Source organism: Natrix helvetica (assembly GCF_964273705.1).
Source record: "Natrix helvetica genome assembly, chromosome: 2".
NCBI classification, from domain to species: Eukaryota; Metazoa; Chordata; class Lepidosauria; order Squamata; family Natricidae; genus Natrix; species Natrix helvetica.
In genome coordinates, this window is record NC_138552.1 from 174,229,158 (window position 1) to 174,251,635 (window position 22,478).

The 22,478-nt window shown below is 39.8% G+C and overlaps 2 protein-coding genes across 4 annotated transcripts in view; one reads left to right on the forward strand and one right to left on the reverse strand.

Moving 5' to 3' along the window:
- The window catches only part of NT5E (5'-nucleotidase ecto), a 33,516-nt gene extending 23,331 nt beyond the window's left edge, over positions 1–10,185 (forward strand). Inside the window, exons 6-9 of the mRNA XM_081942134.1 lie at positions 1,258–1,366; positions 2,446–2,595; positions 4,359–4,559; positions 9,624–10,185. Coding sequence (XP_081798260.1) covers positions 1,258–1,366; positions 2,446–2,595; positions 4,359–4,559; positions 9,624–9,784 — 621 coding nt within the window. The 3' untranslated portion in view covers positions 9,785–10,185. The remainder of the gene's footprint in view (positions 1–1,257; positions 1,367–2,445; positions 2,596–4,358; positions 4,560–9,623) is intronic.
- The window catches only part of SNX14 (sorting nexin 14), a 47,226-nt gene continuing 34,889 nt past the window's right edge, over positions 10,142–22,478 (reverse strand). For 2 of the 3 annotated variants that reach the window (XM_081942133.1, XM_081942132.1), the window contains exons 21-28: positions 22,307–22,347; positions 21,599–21,718; positions 20,349–20,472; positions 18,564–18,728; positions 17,795–17,890; positions 14,535–14,626; positions 12,159–12,213; positions 10,142–10,523 (exon numbers count right to left, since the gene is read on the reverse strand). In XM_081942133.1, the coding sequence (XP_081798259.1) occupies positions 10,519–10,523; positions 12,159–12,213; positions 14,535–14,626; positions 17,795–17,890; positions 18,564–18,728; positions 20,349–20,472; positions 21,599–21,718; positions 22,307–22,347 (698 nt within the window). In that variant the 3' untranslated portion in view covers positions 10,142–10,518. Of the gene's footprint in view, positions 10,524–12,158; positions 12,214–14,534; positions 14,627–17,729; positions 17,891–18,563; positions 18,729–20,348; positions 20,473–21,598; positions 21,719–22,306; positions 22,348–22,478 lie in introns of those variants that run through there. The other variant, XR_014174449.1, reaches the window with a different exon arrangement.

Below are 22,478 nucleotides of genomic sequence, written 5' to 3' on the forward strand. Positions count from 1 at the left end.
ACATAGGCCTTGGCTTAGAAACCCCTAATAGCTTAGCAAAACTTCTACCACGTCTGATTTTAGTTCCCTATCTTCCTTCCAAGCCCTGCCTCTTTCTTCTTGTCTTGCTTTATTTATATCATGGATGCCTCAGATTCTGATTCTTCTCCCCTGCATTTTGTTTGGCTTGTCCTTCCTCCTGATCCCTGCCATCAACATTTCCACATGTGCCAACCAGTTGTCTGCCTTCTAGGCTTCATTCCTATTGCTGCTGGTTTTAGTGGCCGCCCTAATTTCAGATCCTCCTCCCCCTGCTCTGTTGTCACATCTCTATCCTGCCTCTGTCTTACTAAATCCCACTAGCCCTGTCATGCTGTGGTGCTTTTTCTCCCAGCCGCATCACCCTTGGTGCATTGGCATTAACAAAATTATGTACCTAGAAATCGTATTGTGCTTAAAAGAAAAGTCCTCAACTTGCAGACAAAATGGAGTCAGCTGGGAAGCCCAATATAACCCAGCAGCTTCTCCCTCGGAGCCAGTTTCTCTACAGTCATTGCCCTGCTTCTCATCTTGCCTTAGGATAGGAAATACTCTTTATCACTGATGAGCAGCTGCTCAGGATAAAAGTTTTTTTCCTCAAACAACAACAACAACAACCTTCAGTAAGGCTTCCAGAAATATTGTTAAGGGCAATCTAAAAGAAAGCTACTATTGAAGAGGAATGAGCTAAGCCCTCTCTACTCAATTTTATGTCTTTCTTTTAAAAAAAAGTATTTCCACAGATACCATGTTTCCCCCAAAATAATCTTTTCACTCCCAAAATAAGCGCTTGGCCTTATTTTTAGGGAGGCCCTATTATTTTTGAGGTGCCGGAGGTTGTGAGGATGGCCACCTCATGGCTGCTGCTGTGTTGCAATATTTCAGGGGAGGTCTTATTTTAGTGCATGTGCTCAAAAACATGATTGGGCTTATTATCCGGGGAGACCTTATTTTGGGGAAAACAGGGTAGCAAAAGAGCTCCCTTTGGTATCAATGGAGACTCTTAGAAAGCCACATTGCCAGACAGGGGGGGAGGTCTTTTGAAGAGGGGGTGCTGCAAGGAAGGAAGACTTGTAGCAGAACTATTTTACTATAGGTTTGTTTGGTTTTAGTGGAAAATAGCTATGCTGCTAGATATCATCTCAGGAGTTCTAGTTTTGATACACTGATGTCCTTAAAGCTAAGTGAAAAGGATAGTGGAGGTTTAATTCACATTTTTTTCTTTGTAAATGTTTTTAGGTTTACAATAATCTGAGACATCCAGATGATAAAGGGTGGAATCATGTTTCCATGTGCATCGTAAATGGTGGAGGAATACGGTCACCTATTGATGAAAAAGCCAATAATGGTATGTGTAATTTCCAGAATTTTTACACAATGCCTCTTCAATTTTTCTTCGTTTTATATCAGTATTTATAAGTTTTGACTTGTATCCACTCTATTCAACTTACTGTCATAGTTTTCTAAAATTTGGCAGGCGTTGAAACTTTAACTCTGACTTTATCCTGTTTGAACATCCTGTATTTAGTTTGGGTGAACATGCTGTCCAAAGCTACCACAATTCTTGCCTAATAATGAAAATTAGCAAAAATCCCTCTTTTGCAACTTCCTTTACAGAGAAAAAAAGCTCCTTCTTCCATTAATATTTAAAAACTATCGGATCGAACTTTATTGAACATCTTATTTTTATTTCTATTATTTTGCTGCAAATATCTTGTCCAAACCCTCTGTGGCACTACTAGTTTTTCTCTTGAAAAATCATCTACTGATAATCATTTTTTATCCACATTGAAAAACATTACTTACAGATTTTTCTGATTCTTTATTATCTTTTTATTGTGTTTAACTCATTCTTTAAATATAATTTAATTTTTATACTGCAGTGCACTGGAGACCATGAGATGGCATGGGTAGAAACCACAAAAAATGAAATTAACATTCCTATCCTTCATATGAATGAATGATGGCCTGCCACTTTTGCAAACTAGATGCAAATCTAAGATGCAAACTGGAATGGAAGATTAGCCCTTTGAGGTCACCTAGACAAGAAGCACAATTGTAATATCTTTGTTGTAATGTTGCATTAACAGAACCATTCAAATATGAAAGCATTTCTTTCCTCCTTTCCTTTTACTTCCCGGTAAACTAGGAAAGGTCCCTTCTGATGTCCCTTTTTCTTCTGAGGTCTGAGATACCTTATGCATGATGGTTTTCCTAATCCTTGGATCTTGCTCCTGTCTCCCAAGGTGATTCCTATAACACCGTTAAAAGAGAAGGACTAGGCGAAGGTCTGACAGGCAGTCTCATTGTGGAATAAGATTTGAACTCTGTTCTCTTCTAGCTAACCAATACTACAATACCTTAAAAAGGAACAGAATTGTGCATAATGTGACTTACCACTGAATAACAATGTTGTGTTCTAATCAGGCATTATTACCTTGGAGGAACTGACAGCAGTATTGCCATTTGGAGGAACTTTCGACTTGCTGGAGATCAAAGGTTCTGCTCTAAGACAAGCATTTGAGCACAGTGTTCACCGACATGGGCAAAGTACGGGTGAATTGCTACAGGTCTCAGGTTAGCTATCTTCATCCGTTGCCAGCACAAGGTGCTAAAATCTTTTTCACTGGGCATTTCCAGTTCATCGTTTCCTGTTCAAAACCCTTCCCCCAGGGAGAATGATTTAATCTCCAGGATGGGCACCATTCCAGAGGTGTATCCGTTACTAAGGAGCCAGGTAACAGGAAATAAGAATCTGACTTAGACTTCCAGCTTGAATAGCATTGGATATAAACAAACACAATATACTGGAGCAGGGGTGAAATTCGACAGGTTCTGGAGAGCTGGTAGCAGAAATTTTGAATAGTTCGGAGAACCAGCAAATACCACCTTTGGCTGGCCCCAGAATGGGGTGGGAATGGAGATTTTGCAATATCCTTCCCCTGGAGCGGGGAGATAATGGAGATTTTGCAGTATCCTTCCCCTGCCACACCCACCAAGTCATGTCCACAGAACTGGTAGTAAAAAAAAACCTTGAGTTTCACCACTGTACTGGAGGCTCATTACTTACCTTTCCTTATGTTGTTGCCAAACTGTGAGGGAGAAAGAAGGGGGGAAAAGGCACTCAAGTTTCAAATAAATAATGCCAAACATCTCAATCTTTGGTTGGGGTTTTCATGGGGATGAGCCTCAGAATAAACTAAAGCCCAGGTCCCAGGGCAGGTCAAGTATAATTCAGCACAGACCTTCATCTAGCCTTGGTAGTAGAGATGAGAATCAATCCAAGGCATACAGTTGAGGTCTTCTGTCAACTCCTGCCCTAATTTCTTTTCCTGGACCTACACTGTGCTACAAAAACAGTGTTGCTGCAGCCACACAATCAACAAAATGCTTCAGTATTTACATGCTGGGATGAAGAGAAAGATGATTGTGAATGGCAGGTCAGTTCTTAGCATTAAACTGTTTTTGAATCGGAGGTGAGCAGATGAGAAACACTTATTCATCCACACCTTTATTTACTTAAAGAAGGTCCATTAACAATAGCGATTCATGGCAAAATGGCAATTGTAACTATTACTCCCTGCACTGATTTGTGGCAAATTATTATAAATAGGAATTAAGTCACTCCTAGTTTTTTAAAATATTAAAAATTATGCCAAAAAATGATGCTGTCTATTATTTTCCTATTTTGGTAGGGCACTTTTCCATTTTGTAATCCCACAGAAATATATTTATTTCCTTGCCCCAATTCCCATAAGCAGTAAAGCTAGAAATGTACAGTACATGTATATTAGATTGTAGGCACTCCTAGCATGGTTTAAAAGAAAAGAAAAAAAAGCTGGTGGTGGGCAGAGGAAGGATGGACATGAAGTTGTTTTCAGAAGTATCAAATTTCCAATAGAGATTCTTGCTGGAGGAAGAGAATATTGTCAGAGGGGAATTTCCTGTAACCAGCACCATTTCCTTCATCTTCTATACCAGGGGTGTCAAACTCGAGGTGTCACAGTGGCATCATGTGACGTATCTGGACTTTCCCCCCCCTTTGCTAAACCTGGTGTGGGTGTGGCCAGCGAGTGATGCATCCAGCCCGGGGGCGGCGAGTTTGACAGCCCTGTTCTATGCCAATTTGGAATGGATACAAAGTGCTACCTTAGAATGAATTAATAATAATTTCTCCCTTTCAGAAGTGTTTTGTAAGCACCCATGAATCTGGTTTTACCATTTGTCTACTCCCCAAAAGCCATGAGTAGCACAACTGTTTATTAATCGTTTTAGAGATACAACTAAGAGATTTGCAATAGATGGTATCTAAAACACTTGTGACTTGTGTTTCTCAATAGGCATAAAAGTGGTGTATGATCTCTCCCAAAAGTCAGGGAGCAGGGTGATCAGCCTAAATGTTCTTTGCACAGAGTGCAGAGTACCAACCTATGTGCCACTCGAGATGGAAAAGACCTACAAAGTGCTTTTACCTTCTTTCCTTGCCAATGGTGGTGATGGATATTACATGCTAAAGGGAGATTCAAGTAACCACAGCAGTGGTAAGTATTAGCCTTTCTGGTGATTAGCAGATGGCAATGTAATTAGAATGACTAATTATGGAAGTATTGGAATTCATATCCCTGAGATGAATCTGTATGATGTAACTAAGGACAATATTGCTACCATCCCAAAATTTCTATGTTGCCTTTTTCAAACTGCAACAAAATTCAATTTGATTTAGGCCATTACCTTTACCTTTACCTTTACCTTTATTTCGATTTTTATACCGCCCCCTCTCCCCAAAGGGACTCGGGGCGGTGTACAGTCAAATAAAACAGATAAAATGGAATACAAACATACAAACATAAAAACATGGAAGAGGAGGCAATACGACACTGTACAAAGTAAAGCAGATAAAAACAGTATATCAACAATCCTAAAAAATACCCAATTAAAATTACCCAGTTAAAATATATCTGCCAGGAGGTATAATAAGGTTATGAATGGTCCAGGCCGGCTAAACGGAACAGGTGAGTCTTCAGTTTTCGTTGAAAGGAGAGAAAGTCGGTGGTGGTTCTGATATCGGGGGGGAGGTCATTCCAGAGGGTTGGGCCCATCACAGAGAAGGCTCTACTCCTAGGTGCCGCCCGTTGGCACTGCTTAGTGGACGGCACTCGGAGGAGCCCCTCCCTGTGAGAGCGAATCGGTCGCAGGGAAGTGTTATGGTAGGATGCGATCCCGCAAGTACCTAGGTCCTGAGCCATGGAGCGCTTTAAAGATGGTGATTAACACCTTGAAACGCACCTGAAAGACCACAGGCAGCCAGTGCAGCTCGCGCAGGAGCGGTGTTACGTGGGAGTACCTAGTACTCCCCAAAATAGCCCGCGCGGCTGCATTCTGGACTAGCTGCAGTCTCCGAGCGCGTCCCAAGGGAAGCCCCATGTAGAGGGCATTGCAATAGTCCAGCCGAGACGTCACCAGTGCATGAGTGACCGTGCGTAGGGCATCCCGGTCCAGTAGGGGGCGCAATTGGCGCACCAGGCGAACCTGGTGGAACGCCCCCCTTGCCACGGCTGCCACATGGTCATCCATTGACAGCCGGGCATCTAGGAGGACGCCCAAATTGCGTGCCCGTTCCACAGGGGGCAATTGCTCGCCCCCTATGGTCAGCGATGGAATCAACTGACTGAACCGGGGTGCCGGTAGCCACAGCCACTCAGTCTTCGAGGGGTTGAGCTTGAGTCTGTTGTCCCCCATCCAGACCCCGACGGCTTCCAAACACCGGGTCATCACCTCGACAGCCTCGTTGGGGTGGTCTGGGGTGGAAATGTACAGCTGTGTATCATCAGCGTACAGATGATACTCCACCCCAAAACCACGGATGATCTCCCCCAGTGGCTTCACATATGTGTTGAACAGAAGGGGCGAGAGGACCGACCCATGAGGCACCCCACAAGTGAGTGGCCTCAGAGTCGACCTCTGTCCCCCTGCCAACACACATTGCATCCGGTCGGAGAGGTAGAAGCCGAACCACCGCAGAACGGTGCCTCCAACTCCATCCCCCCCCAGCCGGCGCAATAGGATACCATGGTCGATGGTATCAAAAGCCGCCGAGAGATCTAATAGGACCAGGATAGAGGAACAACCCCTATCTCTGGCCCTCCAGAGATCATCGACCAACGCGACCAAGGCCGTCTCCGTGCTGTGTCCAGGCCGGAAGCCGGACTGGCGTGGGTCTAGATATTCGGATTCCTCAAGGTGTCGTGGAAACTGCTGTGCCACCACATTCTCGACAACCTTCGCTAAAAAGGGAAGGTTGGAGACTGGACGATAATTAGCTAGCTCCATCTGGTCAAAGGAAGGCCTCTTGAGTAAGGGCCTCACCACCGCCTCTTTCAAGGCGGCAGGAAAGGACCCCTCGCTCAAAGAGGCGTTCACCAGGCCCAGTAGCCAGCCTCGTGTCACTTCCCAGGATGCCAGGGAAGTCCAACCGGAGACATGAGTGATCTGACCATGACAGGGGAGTAATGGTTACATCCCCTCTTCCCAGATCACTCGCCCACTGTTCAGATACAAAAACAAGGTCCAGAGTGTGGCCACCTTCGTGTGTGGGGCCCTGAATTAATTGGGTCAGGTCCATGGCTGTCATGGAAGCCATGAATTCCCGAGCTACCTCGGATGCTTCCCCCGTCGACGGCAAGTTGAAATCCCCCATAACCACAAGCTTGGGGGTCTCAACTGCCGTCTCTGAGATCAGCTCGAGGAGCTCAGGCAGGGCTGCTGACGTATAGCGAGGAGCCAAGTATACAATCAGCAAGCCCCACTGCCTCCCTGGGCCTCATTTCACACCAAGGGACTCACATCCGGGTATCTGAGGTACAGTGAACTCCCTTGGCTCTAGACATTCCCGTATAACTACCGCCACCCCACCACTCTTACCCAGGGCTCGAGGCTGATGGAATGCACGGAAACCCGGTGGGCACATTTCCACAAGGGGTAAACCACCCTTGTGGCCCAACCAGGTCTCCGTTATCCCTGCAAGGTCCAGCTCCCCCTCTGAGATCAACTCATTAATGAGGGGGGCCTTGTTGGTCACGGACCTTGCATTGCAGAGCATCAGCCTCAGGCCCTGGCTCTGTAGTTCCTGACCACCTAGGTTGCGGGGGTTGGTACAAACGACCGGGTGTAAGCAACAACCACGGTCTCCCAACCGACGCTGTGGTCTTCTCCTGTCCTCGCATCCCCTCCTCCCCGCGACCGATGTAATAAGACAACCCTCTATTGGAACGTTCTTTCCCCTCCCCCCCTCCACCACACTCACTTCCCTCCTGGACTCACCTGTTCGCCTGGCACTGGCCCTCCTCCTGGACAGATTTCCCTCCCCTCCTACCCTAAAACCCTCCCTGGAGCCCCCTAAAAAGGATAAAAAACATTTAGTTAAAAAACCCCTAAGCCTCTGTTTCTTCCACCTCTCGGGGTCTATAAACCCGTCATCAAGGCGGGCCCTTGCAAGCGTCAAGGGCCATGCCTGCGAGAGGGGGGGTCTCCTGCAGGCGGAGCAGGTCAAGCCTCGTATAAATAATCTTCAGAATCTTAAAAACACGATGGGGTCAAGGTGTTATAGATGGTAAGTGGTCAGTCATAGAAAAGGGGGGGGGAAGAGTTCTTAGATGTCCAAATGATGGTCTGGGTGGAGGAGAGATGGTCCAAAGGGTAGATGATCCTGGGTGGTCCTAGGTGGGTGGGAGTTCATGAAGAGAGTTTATAGATGGTAATCTGGAGTTCTTAAGGAATGGAGTTCCCGATTGGGAGGGGGGCGATGTTCTTGGGGGGCAGATGGTCTTGGCCTAGACAACCCTGTGGCCTACCCATAGCCCTAATATAGGGCTTCCGGTGATCCAGGCCGCCCCCAGCCACCCCCAACCTCCATTCCAGTCTTACTCTCTCATGACTCCCACCTCAAATCCAGATGTTGGTGGGACTCACCCAATGTCCTAATGATGTTACTGGCATCCATGACAGCTCTTTCAGCGGCTGCTGTTGGAGCCAGCCTCTCTCCTTCCAGTGTCCTTCCAACTCCTTTTTCCTCTCTCCTTTTTCCTCACTCTCCTTCCAATCTCTCCTTCTCTCCTTCCAAACCTCTCAGCTCACCAGCTCACGCCTTCCAATCCTCTCAGTTCACCCGTTCACCAGTCTCTTTCCTTCCAACCTCACATTCCTCCTTCCTGCCGTTCTCACATTCTTCCTTCCTTCATTATGCAAATGAAGGAAAGTAGAAGTGCAAGTGACTTCACCATTTTCCAGTAAAGCAAGATTTGAGATAAAAATACAAAACTTGATCAAAGATGACACTTCGATCAAGTTTTGTATTTTTATCTCAAATCTTGCTTTACTGGAGCCGTGGTAGCAAAGTGATTAGAATGCAGTATTGCAGGCTAACTCTGCCGACTGCCAATAGTTTGATCCTGATCCAAGGTTGATTCAGCCTTCTAGCCTTCCGAGGTCAGTAAAAGGAGGACTCAGATTGTTGGGGGCAATATGCTGACTCTGTAAACTGCTTAGAGAGGGTTGTAAAGCACTATGAAGACCTATGTAAATCTAAAGTGTTATTTCTATAATTTTCATCTCTTTTTACTTTCAAATAGAATATCAAGTAGCATTTGTGTTCAAGGTATTAACACAGGTTTTCAAGGTATTAACATAGGTTTGTTTATAAACCAGTTAGGAAAATCTACTTGTGTATCAAAAATGCAGTTGGGAGAGTAGAAGATCTCAAGTTTCTCTCTAAAGAAAATATTTTCACTGCTCTTTTATATCTGGTAGAATGGTTGGTGCTGCTTCCTTATTGTACACCACCAGCAAGAAACCTCTTTAGGCTCCAGATGCTGCAAATGCAATTTATAAAATCTAGGAATAGAAAGACAAGAGAAATCTTCATATGCGTAAGACCAACAGAAAGGACAGTGGCAGCCTTTCAAGAAACTCAACACTAGCAGAGTTGCCTTGAATGAGATGGGCTGTTATATAAATTTGATAAACAAACTTTGAATGTTTTCCATTTCAAATGGCAGTAAATGGATCCTGTGTGGGTTTTTTTTTTTTAGAAAAAGGAGTACTAAAGTTAAAAGCTAGGATTTTACAGTGCCATAAAGTATTTGACTAACACTGGGGAGTGCCCAGTTCAAATGCTTACTCAGCCGTTAATTTCACAGCAGAACACTGAGTGAATCAGTCACTATTCTCAATCTAATCTACTAAAAACTGGGCTCTGGGGTGATATAAAATGAAGGTTGCATGAGAGCAGAACCACTGGATACAGTGGTTCCTTGGGCAAAGTACAACTGTGATTACTTTTCAAAGATGAAATTACTCCCTTTACACAATGTGACCTCTGTAAGAATAATGTAATCAGTATTCTAGGCTTCGAAGGCTTTCCTAGGGGTATACTATCAGGCAAGGAGATGTAAGATTATTGCATTGTACTAAGACAAGGAATTTTAACAGTGGCTGTGTCCAGAACATGCTTCGTTGTTTGAAATCTACTTAACACAGATCATTTATAACTAGTTCATAATTGGCTAACGTGGAATGATTAAGTTATTTAAATAATTTGTTTTAAACAGGTGATCTTGATATTTCCATTGTCAGAGACTACATCGAAAGAATGGAAAAGGTTTTTCCAGCAGTGGAAGGTCGCATGATGTTTTCGGCTGGGACTTTATTCCAAGCACATCTTTTTTTGACCTGGGGGTTATGCATTTCACTTTTATATTTCATTCTTTAATATCAAACTTATTTCAGACTCTTTGGTCCACACTTAGTTCATGCACTCTCGGAAGCCAGCATGTAAATTCTTAATTACCCTTGGAGTGGCTGGAATCCTTTGAAGTTTACTATATACAATTTGTATATGGTTTATGTATATAATGTGTATATATGTAGCATTGTCAATTTTTTAAAAAGCAATTTAAATGATCCCAAAAGGCAAATGATTATCATCTGGGGAACATTCACAAATGGCAGAAATATAAATCGCAGATTTTCATTTGTATCTGAATATCAGCACAAAGCATGGTTGAAGAATTCCAACCAAGTTACTCCTGAAAAGTGGCCAGTGACAGTAAATGGTGTTATGCAACAATTTCTGTAAAATCTGTTTAATAAAAAGAGCATTCTTTCATTTTTGGTCCTGTACATGGTCTTTAGTTAATGCAAAAGTCATCATGAATGAAGTCTGAATAATCTTTCAAAGTCATGTTCTGCATTTTTCCTCAGCGAAAATTATTCAGAACAACAAATAATGGGATTTTCCTGAGATTCAATAAACGATAGGCTTTAATCAATCTTTTTTGAGTAAAAGTTTTTTGTTTTCTGAAATAAAGGTTAATTATATGTACAAACAAATATACAAGAAATAACCTAGCCATTAAATTAGCACACAGCAGTCATCTATGAAACGGAGTTAATTCAGTATCTCGATGTGTATGTGATCTTGATAAGATAAAGGAGCCATTCTTTTCAACCTGTGAAAAATAATGGGAGAGGGAGGGGAGAGAAATTATGTCAGCTAATGAAAAGACCACCACTATTTAGTACAATAAATATAAGTAATACTAATACAGTGGTGCCTTGGTACTCAACTGCTTTGAAAGCCATCAAATTTAGTACTCAAATGTGTTTTGACATGAAAATTTTGTCTCGGTACTCATTGTTTATTTGCTACTCAATGCACAAGCTAGAACTTTTAGGTGTTGCTGCCTTGTGACTCACTACATTATTACTTATGGGAAAACATCTGTCTGGTACTCATCATGCCATGTGGTACTAATTAAAAATGAGAACCAAGGCACCACTGTAAAGTCGTAACATTAAATATTATCTAAGTTCTCTACAGTTTCCAGTGGTATTCTAAGAAATACTTTTAGAATAGCCTAATAAAAGTGGCTGATCTTCCTTTATGCATTGATGAATTAAGGGCCACCACCTAACTAAGATACTTCAAAAAGCTCCGCCTTGTTGTGATGGGGGTCCTGTACAAACTTGCCTCCTGTTTTTATTAATTCCAGTGTTGAAACTCAGAAAGATTGCGGCTCTGATAATATTTTCTGCAATACTGAACACTTATTCCTTTAATTAAAACATTCCTGTTTGTTTTATATAAATTAGTTGTATGTGTCTACAACAAAGAATGTGTTCTTACCTCTTGAGTAAAATACAGTGGAAAAATAGAGAAACAACAAATACAATTTGTTTTTAAAAAAACTTAAAATATATTGGAGTGTTTTCCCAATGAAGCTTCTAACCTAAGTAACAAAATGTGGGGTGCAGAAATAAATTGATGACGAACAAAACAATTCAAATACCAGTAACAAAGAAAATTATCCTTTTTGCATTGTCTCAAAAGGAAACAATTGTCATTGCTGACAATTGACAATTAAGTGCTGCAACAGTCACTATTACAGAGACACATTGAAGCAATTATATTTTACTTTAATAATTATTAAATTTTATTATAATAAAACCTCGAAGATGCCTCAGTGGGTCTCAACTTTCCAAATGCAGCGACTCTTTTCCTCACGTTGTGGTGACCCCCAACCATAAAATTATTTTATGTTTTCCGTATTTTTTTTAAAATATGTGTTTTCCGATGGTCTGAGGCGACCCCTGTGAAAGGGCCGTTCGACCCACAAAGGGATTCCAATCCACAGGTTGAGAACCACTGCTCTAGAATGAACATTGATTTAATAATTGCTGAATACATTCATATTACAATGAAGGTGGGGAGAGTAAGGCTGAAAGGTTCAGTCTAATTAACCCAATTCAGGGTGGAGGGCTTTCTTGACACCAAGACTCATTAAACAATGAAACAATCTTCCCAGTACAAGTGGCGGATTCTCCTTTACTAGAGGTTTTTCAAAGTGGGGCAGAATATCACCTGTCAGGGATGGTTTAATGGATTCCTGCAGTGAGGTTGAAATAGACAGTAAAATCCCTCCAATTCATCTTTTCTACAATGCTTTCATTCCTTTAGTTCTTTTCTGAGGAAAAATCCCCTAATAATTAGAGGAAGCAATTCTTCCGTTCAAAGAATATTTTGCCCACATTACTATTTTACAACATCGATCAGATATATTAGAACTGTTAGTGTTATGACATACCATTCAACTCTGGAAACAGTTCTTGAATCCCAATATCCAGTAGGACATATGTTAACTAAAAATCAAATGCAAAGAAAAGTTGCAATTTTGAACTTTTAAGACATTACCTTAAAATGAAAAGGTCTGCATAAATTTAGCAAATCAAAGAATTACCATTCATTAGATGATCAGAATCTTCAAAAATTAGCTAAAATTATTCTCAAATTTCAGTATTTCTTTTTTAAAAAATGCAGTAAGCTTTTAAGTAGTCACAATAAATTACAAACCAAATTTAAGAATTTTCAAAATAACCTAAGTCTACTTACCCACAAAAGGAAATGTGTCAGAGCCCCAATGACAGCAGCATGAAGTTGAAAACTAGTAACCACTGGTGCCTATCATCCATATTTTGTGTCCATCCTGCTTTATGTCCACTCTTGCCTTCTAAGTATTTCTTATTTTCTGCCTTGAATCTCTAATAGTTACCAGTTCTTTCCTAGGTATGTTTGGCCATCCATCCATCCATCCATCTATCCATTCATCTCTAAAGTTCTCCATTCCTGATCTCTATTTTTTTGCTTTTTCTTCTGCACCTTTCCCTCCTTTTCCATCTTTTCTCAGCAAATGCTTATATTCTTCAATTTATTCCTCCTCATTTCCCCAAGCTTTCCATTTCATAAATCCCCCCCCCCCCTTTCACTCTGATACAAAGATTACCTTCATTTACAGATACAAATGTGAAACACATTGGCTATGACTAACACAAAAAGCATTCTGTTGACCCAGTGGCGTAGCGTGGGTTGTCAGCACCCGGGGCAAGGCAAGTAATTTGCGCCCCCTAACCCGTGGATTTTAGCACTCGAGTCTCTTCCACTAGATTAGTTAAAGAAACCCATACCCCCTAGCACATGTATTGTTTGTTATGAAAATACTGATGTAATTAAAGTAAAATGCATCTAAATACAAGTTTATTTTCAAACACTTTATTGAGTGCGAACATGCATTACACATTCTCCACATTTTCAGCAGGTCTATGAATACAAATCTACAAATGTAGTAACCTAGCATGGGCCATGCTATTATATGTCGTCTCACAACCATCGTAAACGACAAAAAATATCAAGAACAAAAACTAAACATCAAAATGGAACCATACCCTGGAGATGATCCAAGACTGGGCTAGATGGAGCCAACTTCCTCAATCCTGTACCTCTAATTGTAATTCTTTAATAGAAGTGCAAGATATCAATCTGTATATACAGATTAATTTAAATTCGCCTGCTTTTAATTAGCGCAAATTTTTCAACAACGGAATTGAAATCTACATTAAAGTCTCTCTCAATGGACAGTATTGCTAGATTACTCAGTCTTTCTTGGCTCATTGTAGATCTCTGATATGTTTTAATTAGTTTAAGTTTTGAGAAACTTCTTTCACAACTCGCTGTAGAAACAGTGATAGTAAGAAAGATTCTTAATGTGACAACAAAGTTAGTTAAACTTTCTTGCAGCTTCCACTTATACACCCAACGAAGCAAATCTAAAGCTGACCAGTTTGCAACCTGCTCATCAGGATTGACCTCCTTATACAATGCCTTCTGAAAAAGCATGCAAGGAAAGCAATATGCAGCATTGTTTACAGGAGAAAACACCAACCATTCAATGCGGAATGACCAGCATGCCCCCTTTCAATGCAGAGAGACCAGCATGCCCCCTTTCAATGCAGAGAGACCAGCGTGCCCCCTTTCAATGCAGAATGACCAGCGTGCCCCCTTTCAATGCGGCCGGGGCCCCCTGCACCCCCTACGCTACGCCACTGCTGGCACCCCCCCCTCCACAGTGGGCGGTGACCCGGCGGCTCAGATCGGATTCGCACAGCCAGCACTGCAGTGAGAGAGAGTGAGTGAGCCAGGCAGGGGCAGAGAGCTGCGAGTGCGAGTGCGCCCGCCCCCAGATGTTGCGCCCGGTGAGGCCGCCTCCCCCTGCACCCCCCACGCTACGCCACTGTGTTGACCACATCCAATCTCTTGACTCTGGAAATGCCAAGAGTTTTGTCCTAGTTTAACCTAACTTAGCCCATCAATGACATTTGCTATTCCGGAGTGCTTAATTCTTTGACCAATGCTCCTGCTTTTAACAGCAGAAACACAATAATGCTATGCTTATTAATTGTGCTGCGCTCTCAGCCATACAGCTGTCTTACCAAAAAAGTATTTGGAAGTACATTCCTAAAACTTTGAAAAATATTTCTTTACATGTTGTTTTGCATACCAGCTATTAATGTAAGACAGCTCTGCATGCACTTGTAATGATGCACAGCATTTCAAAACTGTAAATTAAAACTGATAAACATTCTACCCTTAAATACAATAGGTGCTTAGTGTGTTCAATAGAACCCACCTGTTTGTTAAGTACTGGCTGTTGCAATCCATCAAATAGAAGTCTTATGCCTTCATATTTTGCATCTTCCCCAATACATTTACCTATCAGATCTGGAAAAAAACATCAAAACGTAAGTAAGTCAAATCAAACGAAAGGAATTCAAACTTCAAGCCCGACTCTGAATGCTTTGTCAGCTCAAACATCTATGCTACGAAAGGATAACTCTTGGTGGCAACTGAATGAACTGCTGATTTCTGTAAAACATTTTAGCGGGACACTTTAAATATACAATGGGCAGCCAGTATATTTCTTACCATATAGAATCTTCTGATTACCTGCAATAACCAATTGTACTTTCTCCTTTGACTGGGTCAAAGGAGACCCAGTTTGACCTTGGTTACTTCAAGATTGGATTATTATAATGCACTCTACATGGGGCTGCAGATCATACATGCAGGTCAAATTGAGTTTTGAACATTTATTCTCGGCGCTTTTAAGAGGGAAGGAATGCAATAAATAAGCCACGTTCAGTTTCCAGCTGATGTATAGTTGAGACACATCACACAGGGGAAGCAGAAACTGCTCCCTGCTTGCACTTCCATTCCTTTTAGCTAACCTCTCAGATCTTTGAAGTTCAGCTCTTTGCTCCTGAGTCTTCATTAAGTGCTTCTGCCTTGGAGTAAAAATTGAATGTCTGAGGAGACATCAGTGAGTGTGAATAAAGAATCTTGGGAATGCTTCCTTATCTGAGGACGTGTTCTCCAGCAAGGCCATAAGAGCCAAAAACTAATTTAATGCAAAATTTGCATTTGCTAATTTGCAGCGTGTAGATTACATATCTAACCTGCTCCACTGGCTTCCAATTTGCTTTCAAGCACAGCTCTTATCAATCATCTAAATGCCTTGAATTTAACATGTAAAGAAATTAGATTGGGGAGATAGGAATTTCATTTTTGAAGCAGCTCCCAACTGTAGAAACCTCAAATGAGAAAAATGGCCTGTGTAGCTCCATAGGCATTTTAGCCTAGCTGTTTGGGCACTTTCTTAGTGATTACATTAGAAGAAATTGTCCACAAGGAACGGTTCTGTGTACCAAGACTTCTCTGCTGTCCAACTAATTCCCCCCAAGGTTATGTGTTAATTATTAATTAAATTTATACACTGACCCACATTATTCTTTATAAAAAGAACTACGAAATTATAAATTATATGATTTATAATTCTAAAATGATTATAAAAAATTAGTGCTCAGTCCCAAAGCATTTCCACTTCCCCAAGTAATAGGTAAGCAAAATCTCATCCAAAGCCCTCATTATAAGACAGATATTTAAAACAAAACACAACTTGCCTTCAATAGTGTGTTTCTTTAATACAGATAGTCCTCGACTCACAACTGTTCATTTAGTGACCGTTCAGAGTTACAAGGGCACTGAAAAAAGTGACTTATAACCATTTTGCACACTTGTGACCATTGCACCACCCCCATGGTCATGTGATCAAAATTCAAATGCTTGGTAATTGACTCACATTTATGATGGTTGCTGTAGCCTGGGGACATGTGATCACCTTTTGTGACTTGACAAGTAAAGTCAATGGGGAAACCAGATTCACTTAACAACCATGTTACCAACTTAACAACTGCAAGGATTTACATAACAATTGTAGCAAGACAGATAGCAAAATGGAGCAAAACTCACTTAACAAATGTCTCACTTAGCAATGGAAAATTTGGGCTCAATTATTTTCATGTCGAGGACTATCTGTATTTCGTGAAATAGCTTAATACGGTTACTTGATTAATTTTTATGGTGTGGACCTAGAGCTCTGAGATTAACCTAGGGTTTGCTTAACCTCGGTTTCACGTCCTTTCCTAGAGGCATGATTGCCTCTTTCTGTCACTCAACTCACATTTTTAGAGCCAGATTTTCTTTTGCATATTCGTGGACCACTTAACAACTCAAAGAAATCCACTCCCAATAAAGCATCCAATGCATTTGGGACCTGGTTCTATAGTGCAGGGAGTATGACATGCCCTGTAATCTTCAACTTCCATTTTAGCATTTTGGCCTTGGTTATATCTTGGGAATGAGATGCTGGTTTTGAGAAAGGGATTCAGAATATATTTGTGAAATTACTAACAAAGTTCAGCCTCTCCACCATCCATTCACCAATGCTTAAAACCTTCAGGATTTTTGTTTGTTTGCTTGCTGCCTTCCTTTACACGTCCATGTTCCAAAACCTCTTTCTATGTTACCCATATGCTTTTGGATATTTCAGTACAAAACTGGTTTCCTGAAGTCTTTGTCAGGAGAAATAGTTCTAATGAAGAAAAGGTCATCTTTTGGTTCCATTTAGCATAACATTTTTGGTTCCATCTAACTTTGCCTTCATACAGAGTCGGGCTGGGAAATTTGCTCCATTCCTCAGTAGTGGGAACACTGGCTGACAGCTGTAATTCAAATCCATCTGGGAGATCTGCAGCGAAAAAGCGGTTCTACCAATCTAAATCTAATATGGAGTCTACTGCCTACCAAGCCTATAAAGGCCAGCAGTGGGTTAATTGGAAAGTAGTGCACATACCTACAATCATAGAGTTTATATATACTAGAAATTGCACTGCCTGCATGCAGGAGCAGTGGTGGCACAATGGTTAGAATGCAGTATTGCGGGCTAATTCTGCCCACAGTTCGATCCTGACCAGCTCAAGGTTGACTTAGCCTTCCATCCTTCCAAGGTCGGTAAAATGAGGACCTAGATTATTGGGGGCAATATGCTGACATTCGTAAACTTCTCAGAGAGTGCTGTAAAGCACTATGGAGCGGTATATAAATCTAAGTACTATTGCTATTGCATGTGGCTGAAAACTTGTGACATGAATTAAGATCAGGGCATTTCTAATCTCTATATTTTCTTCACTAAACACTATAAAACAGTAATCTCATAGCATAGGCCATGCTACTCAACTCAAAAGGCATATCGCTTCCTGAAGATGCTATGTCCAGTATCAGCTTTGGTCACTACCACTATTAGAATAAAGAGGAATGGCTTGTAAAGGGGCAAGAAAAGACCAATACCTATACAGCTTATTTGGGCTTCATGGTTTTTAGCAAGGTAATACATCTGAACTATTTCTAAATCCTACACTCCTTTCATGCTTAGAATGCTTTGATAAACATATAGTAAGAATGTTTATATTAACAAGTGCCATTCAACCTGATGGACTTTGGTCATTTAGACTGCCTCTCTTCTTGATAAATCATGCCACATAAACACTGAACCTGGAATGTATTTCATCATTTCTTCAAAGGTCTGCTTTGCCCGTTTGTGCTTATCTTGGAGAGAGCGAGGTTGAGAATTCTCACAAAATACAGCATCTAAAAAACAACAACAACACATTTTTTTGGACAATGTAGAACTACCCATGTAGACTTGATTAATTAGTTGGCCAATTTAAGTCACTTACCGTATTTTTCGGAGTATAAGATGCACTGGAGTATAAGACACACCAAGATTTTGAAGAGACATATAAAAAAAAGTTTTTGCACTCTGCAGACCTCCAAAAATGGTCCATTTTTCGCAAAAACGAGCCCATTTTGTGTCAAGAAAAGGGCATGCATAGCCTTTAGGAGGTTTATAGAGTGTTCCTGGGGGCTGGGGGGAGGGGAAATGAGCAAAAAATGACCCATTTTTTCGCAAAAACGGGGCTATTTTTTGTAAAAAAAGGGCATACATAGCCTTTAGGCGTCTTATAGAGTACTCCTGGAGGCTGGAGAGAGGGCAAAAACAGTCCGGTTTTTGCTCATTTTTGCCCTCCCCAGCCTCCAGGAGCACTCTGGAAGCCTCCAAAAGGTTATGCATTCAGGAGGCCAAAAATTCTGTATTCAGTGTATAAGACACACCCAGATTTTCAGCCTCTTTTTTGAGGGAAAAAGGTGGGTCTTATACTCCGAAAAATACAGTAAATAACAGAGACTTGGCACCAAAGTAACACGGTAAAATTAAACGACACCTTTGATAACAACACTTTATTTGCAGCTTTCTACTAACCTCTGAGAAGTGTTATCAGTGAGACCAGACGGTGTTCCTGAAAGAGTTGTTCTAGTTTGTATTGCAAGTAGTTGTCTATATATTTTTCTAAGGTATTTTTGAAGAGAATCCTTCCACCCATCAAGATGTGATGAAGCCAATCAGGAATATGGAAAACCACTCTAGCTGTAACATAGAATACATTTTATATTATTATAGAACACGAAGTTTAACATCAAAGCACCTGCTTCATTATTAAGTAAAAGTCTACGTTCTCAATTTATATTTTCAGATTCCACACTATTAAGAAGAGCTTGTTTTCCAGCAAGTTAGGGAAGATGGCGCAATACTTCAGCTCTGACACTGAGAACAAGAGTATTGTTGTGTTCATCTACCATCGGTATCTTAGTAACGGCCTTGTTGGATTAGCCAGACTGTGACCTGATCCAATAAAGGCACAAAATTGAACACACCCAGTCGCAGCTGAGTTCCATGTGCCCTGCAGATCTTGGTTTTCATTAACTTGCAACATACAGGATTTGACAGATATTTGATTCATGATTCCTGAAAACAAAGGAGACTTCCCATCTCTAAAATACTGTAATTCTCACTGATTCACACTTGGTTGTTACAAAAATAGAAATATTCTTGTCTTACAGAATTTGGGGATGGGTTTGTCTCAGTAGATGTTTGACTTTCTCTGGGCAGGGGAAGTTTTTTTAGCAGGTCTGGGAAAGTTCCGTTCTCTCTAGAAGGGAGACATCCAGGGAGCAACAAGGATAAACTGGGAAGTTGGAAGAAAAACAACAACACCCTCCTGGAAGATAGCAGTGGCAAACTACTTCCATATTCTAGCCAAGAAAATTATCCATACAGTCACAAAGAATTAGAGCTCAATTCCCAAGTTTACTTTTCAAAACAAAATCACTCAGTATTGTCTATTAAAACACATTTTTGTCACAGTCTGAACAGAGGAAAATCAATTCAAAAGATCACAAAGTTAATTAGAAAGTTAATTTAGCATAATAGAGTATTCATACTCACAAATAACGTATTCCTAAATCAAGGCTTATACTGTACAGTGAATAATTTAACAGATTTTTCCAAATCATACACAAACCTAATATTCATTTAATTGTTTCTATTTTGTATTTCACATATATTTACAGTACTATTTTATTTATTTATTTACTATCCAGAGTCTCTCCCTGAGGGAGATAGGTGGTTAAAAAATATGAAATATAAACAAATTCATTAAATGAATATATGTCATCCATTTCACTATCAAGTGACTCCCAAGATACATTTGAAATATTACTTCTCTCTCAAATTGTAAAAATATTCATATGTTGAGATTTTTTGTCAATGCATATTTATTCGGGATAGGATTATTACCTATGCAGTATGTTGTAATAATTTTTCTTCCAGCTTGTAGAAGCCTGCCATTCTAAGAATTTAACAAAGAATTTATGACTGTGAGAACCCTTATGTCTTACTTTTTCCTGGCTTTAAATTCTATTGGAAGAGCCCATGCAATCAGGAACATATATTGGCTTGCCTTCTCTTGGCATCATCTTCCAAAAATACTTTGGTTTCATTTGCTAGTGATGAAACAATTTTCCTACAGCTTTTCTGTGCTACATTAATATACTAATCTAAATAATAAAAATGCACATACACTGGTGGCATTGATTTCACAGTGTACCAGATCTTGCATTGCAAAAGAAGCAGAAAACAAGATCAGATCAGTTGCACTCATTCCACTTCTGCTTTCATTCTCAGAAAACCCTATCAGCAATTTCTTACCAATATACATTAAGTAATCATAAACTCCTTCAACCGTCATCATCTTCAAGAAGTAGTTCTCATTCTGTCTTCTTTCTAAATTCTCAGAACGGTTTGCATTATTCTTATAGAGTTCGTTGTAAAGCTAAAGCCGGAAAAAATCAGATTTTTAGAATAGCATGAATGTTGTGGAATTTGTCACCAAATAAATGTTCATTAATTATGGGTATATTCAGTGGGAATTCCCTTTTGCTATTTTGGTGGCCCCAAATAAAGCTGCCAAAATATAATGATATACAACTGTGTGAGGTTCTTTTATATATATATATATATATATATATATATATATATATATATATATATATATATATATATATATATATATATATATATATATATATATATATATATATATATATATATATATATATATATATATATATATATATATATATATATATATATATATATATATATATATATATATATATATATATATATATATATATATATATATATATATATATATATATATATATATATATATATATATATATATATATATATATATATATATATATATATATATATATATATATATATATATATATATATATATATATATATATATATATATATAAATTAAGTCAACTAAGGGTCTACAGAGATTCTTAGTTATCCAGGTCATGGCTGTCCCAACGTGTTTTTTCAAGTGCTTTTTCGTTTCACTTCTCACCCAAGAAGCTTCTTCACCTCTCTTCAGAGCTGAAGAAACTTCTTGGATAAAAGCAAAAAGTCTTCAAGAAAAAAACAAAGTCTTTTAAAAAACACTTTTGGGATAAATCAACTAAGCTTTTTCTGTGTAGGCCCCTTAAATTCCTTAAGTAAAAAAGGCCAAAATGTCAAAGCTGCCTAATTTATAATGTCATTTTATCACAGTGATTCTACCACCCTAGTCCTTGGAGGCCCAAAATCATAATTTTAAAAAGCGTTAATAAAAATTAGAATAGGTTATAATTAGTATTTCATTTCTACAATATTAGGTTTGATGCGCACAAGAACCTTTATTTTTTAACAGATGTGCCAAATATTGTTTTCCATAATAAATATGTATCAGTGAGGGATATGCAAGAAAATAATAATCACCCAAACAGAAATAGGTTAATCATAATCATAAAGCAAGTTATTAACTACTGTCATACTTCTATTAGAAGCTCTTTTTTTTTACTAGTCTATTTTTCTTCTATGTTCCTGTACAGGACATACTATACCTTTTTGTTGTTTTCTGAAGTAGGACTGAGAATGGTAATTTCTGGTTTACTTGGCTTAGGCTTGGGAGACTCACAGGAGGTAATAAAATTGATAATGAATGGTTCCAAGTGCTGGCCTTTCTGAAATTAATGTCAAAAATAATTAGGATAGGTTTCCATACAAGCGATATGGGATAAATCAGGGATGTCCAAACTTGGGAACTTTAAGACTTACAATACAATACAATAGTAGAGTTGGAAGGGACCTTGGAGGTCTTCTAGTCCAACCCCCTGCCTAGGCAGGAAACCCTAAACCGTTCCAGACAAATGGCTATCCAACATCTTCTTAAAGACTTCCAGTGTTGGGGCATTCACAACTTCTGGAGGCAAGCTGTTCCACTGATTAATTGTTCTAACTGTCAGGAAGTTTCTCCTCAGTTCTAAGTTGCTTCTCTCCTTGATTAGTTTCCACCCATTGCTTCTTGTTCTGTCCACAGGTGCCTTGGAGAATAGCTTGACTCCCTCTTCTTTGTGGCAAGCCCTGAGATATTGGAACACTGCTATCATGTCTCCCCATGTCCTTCTTTCTCTTAAGCTAAACATACCTTTCTCTTAAGCTAGACATACCCAGAATTTGGGAGTTGAAGTCCACAAGTCTTAAAGTTCCCAAGTTTGGACACCCCTGGGATAAATGGTGTTTACAAATAACAAGGAAACAAGATATCTTACCTCTTTCATTAATTTTCCAGGAACAGATTTTATAATTTTACCTACATGCCAAAAGATAAAAAAGAAGGAATAGATGTTTTTTTCATTATCAATGTTTTTTTAAAATTCTCTTATCACTTTTCTAACTGAGCTGCCTGTTTCTTTACTCCATATCTAAATTCATGAAACAGAT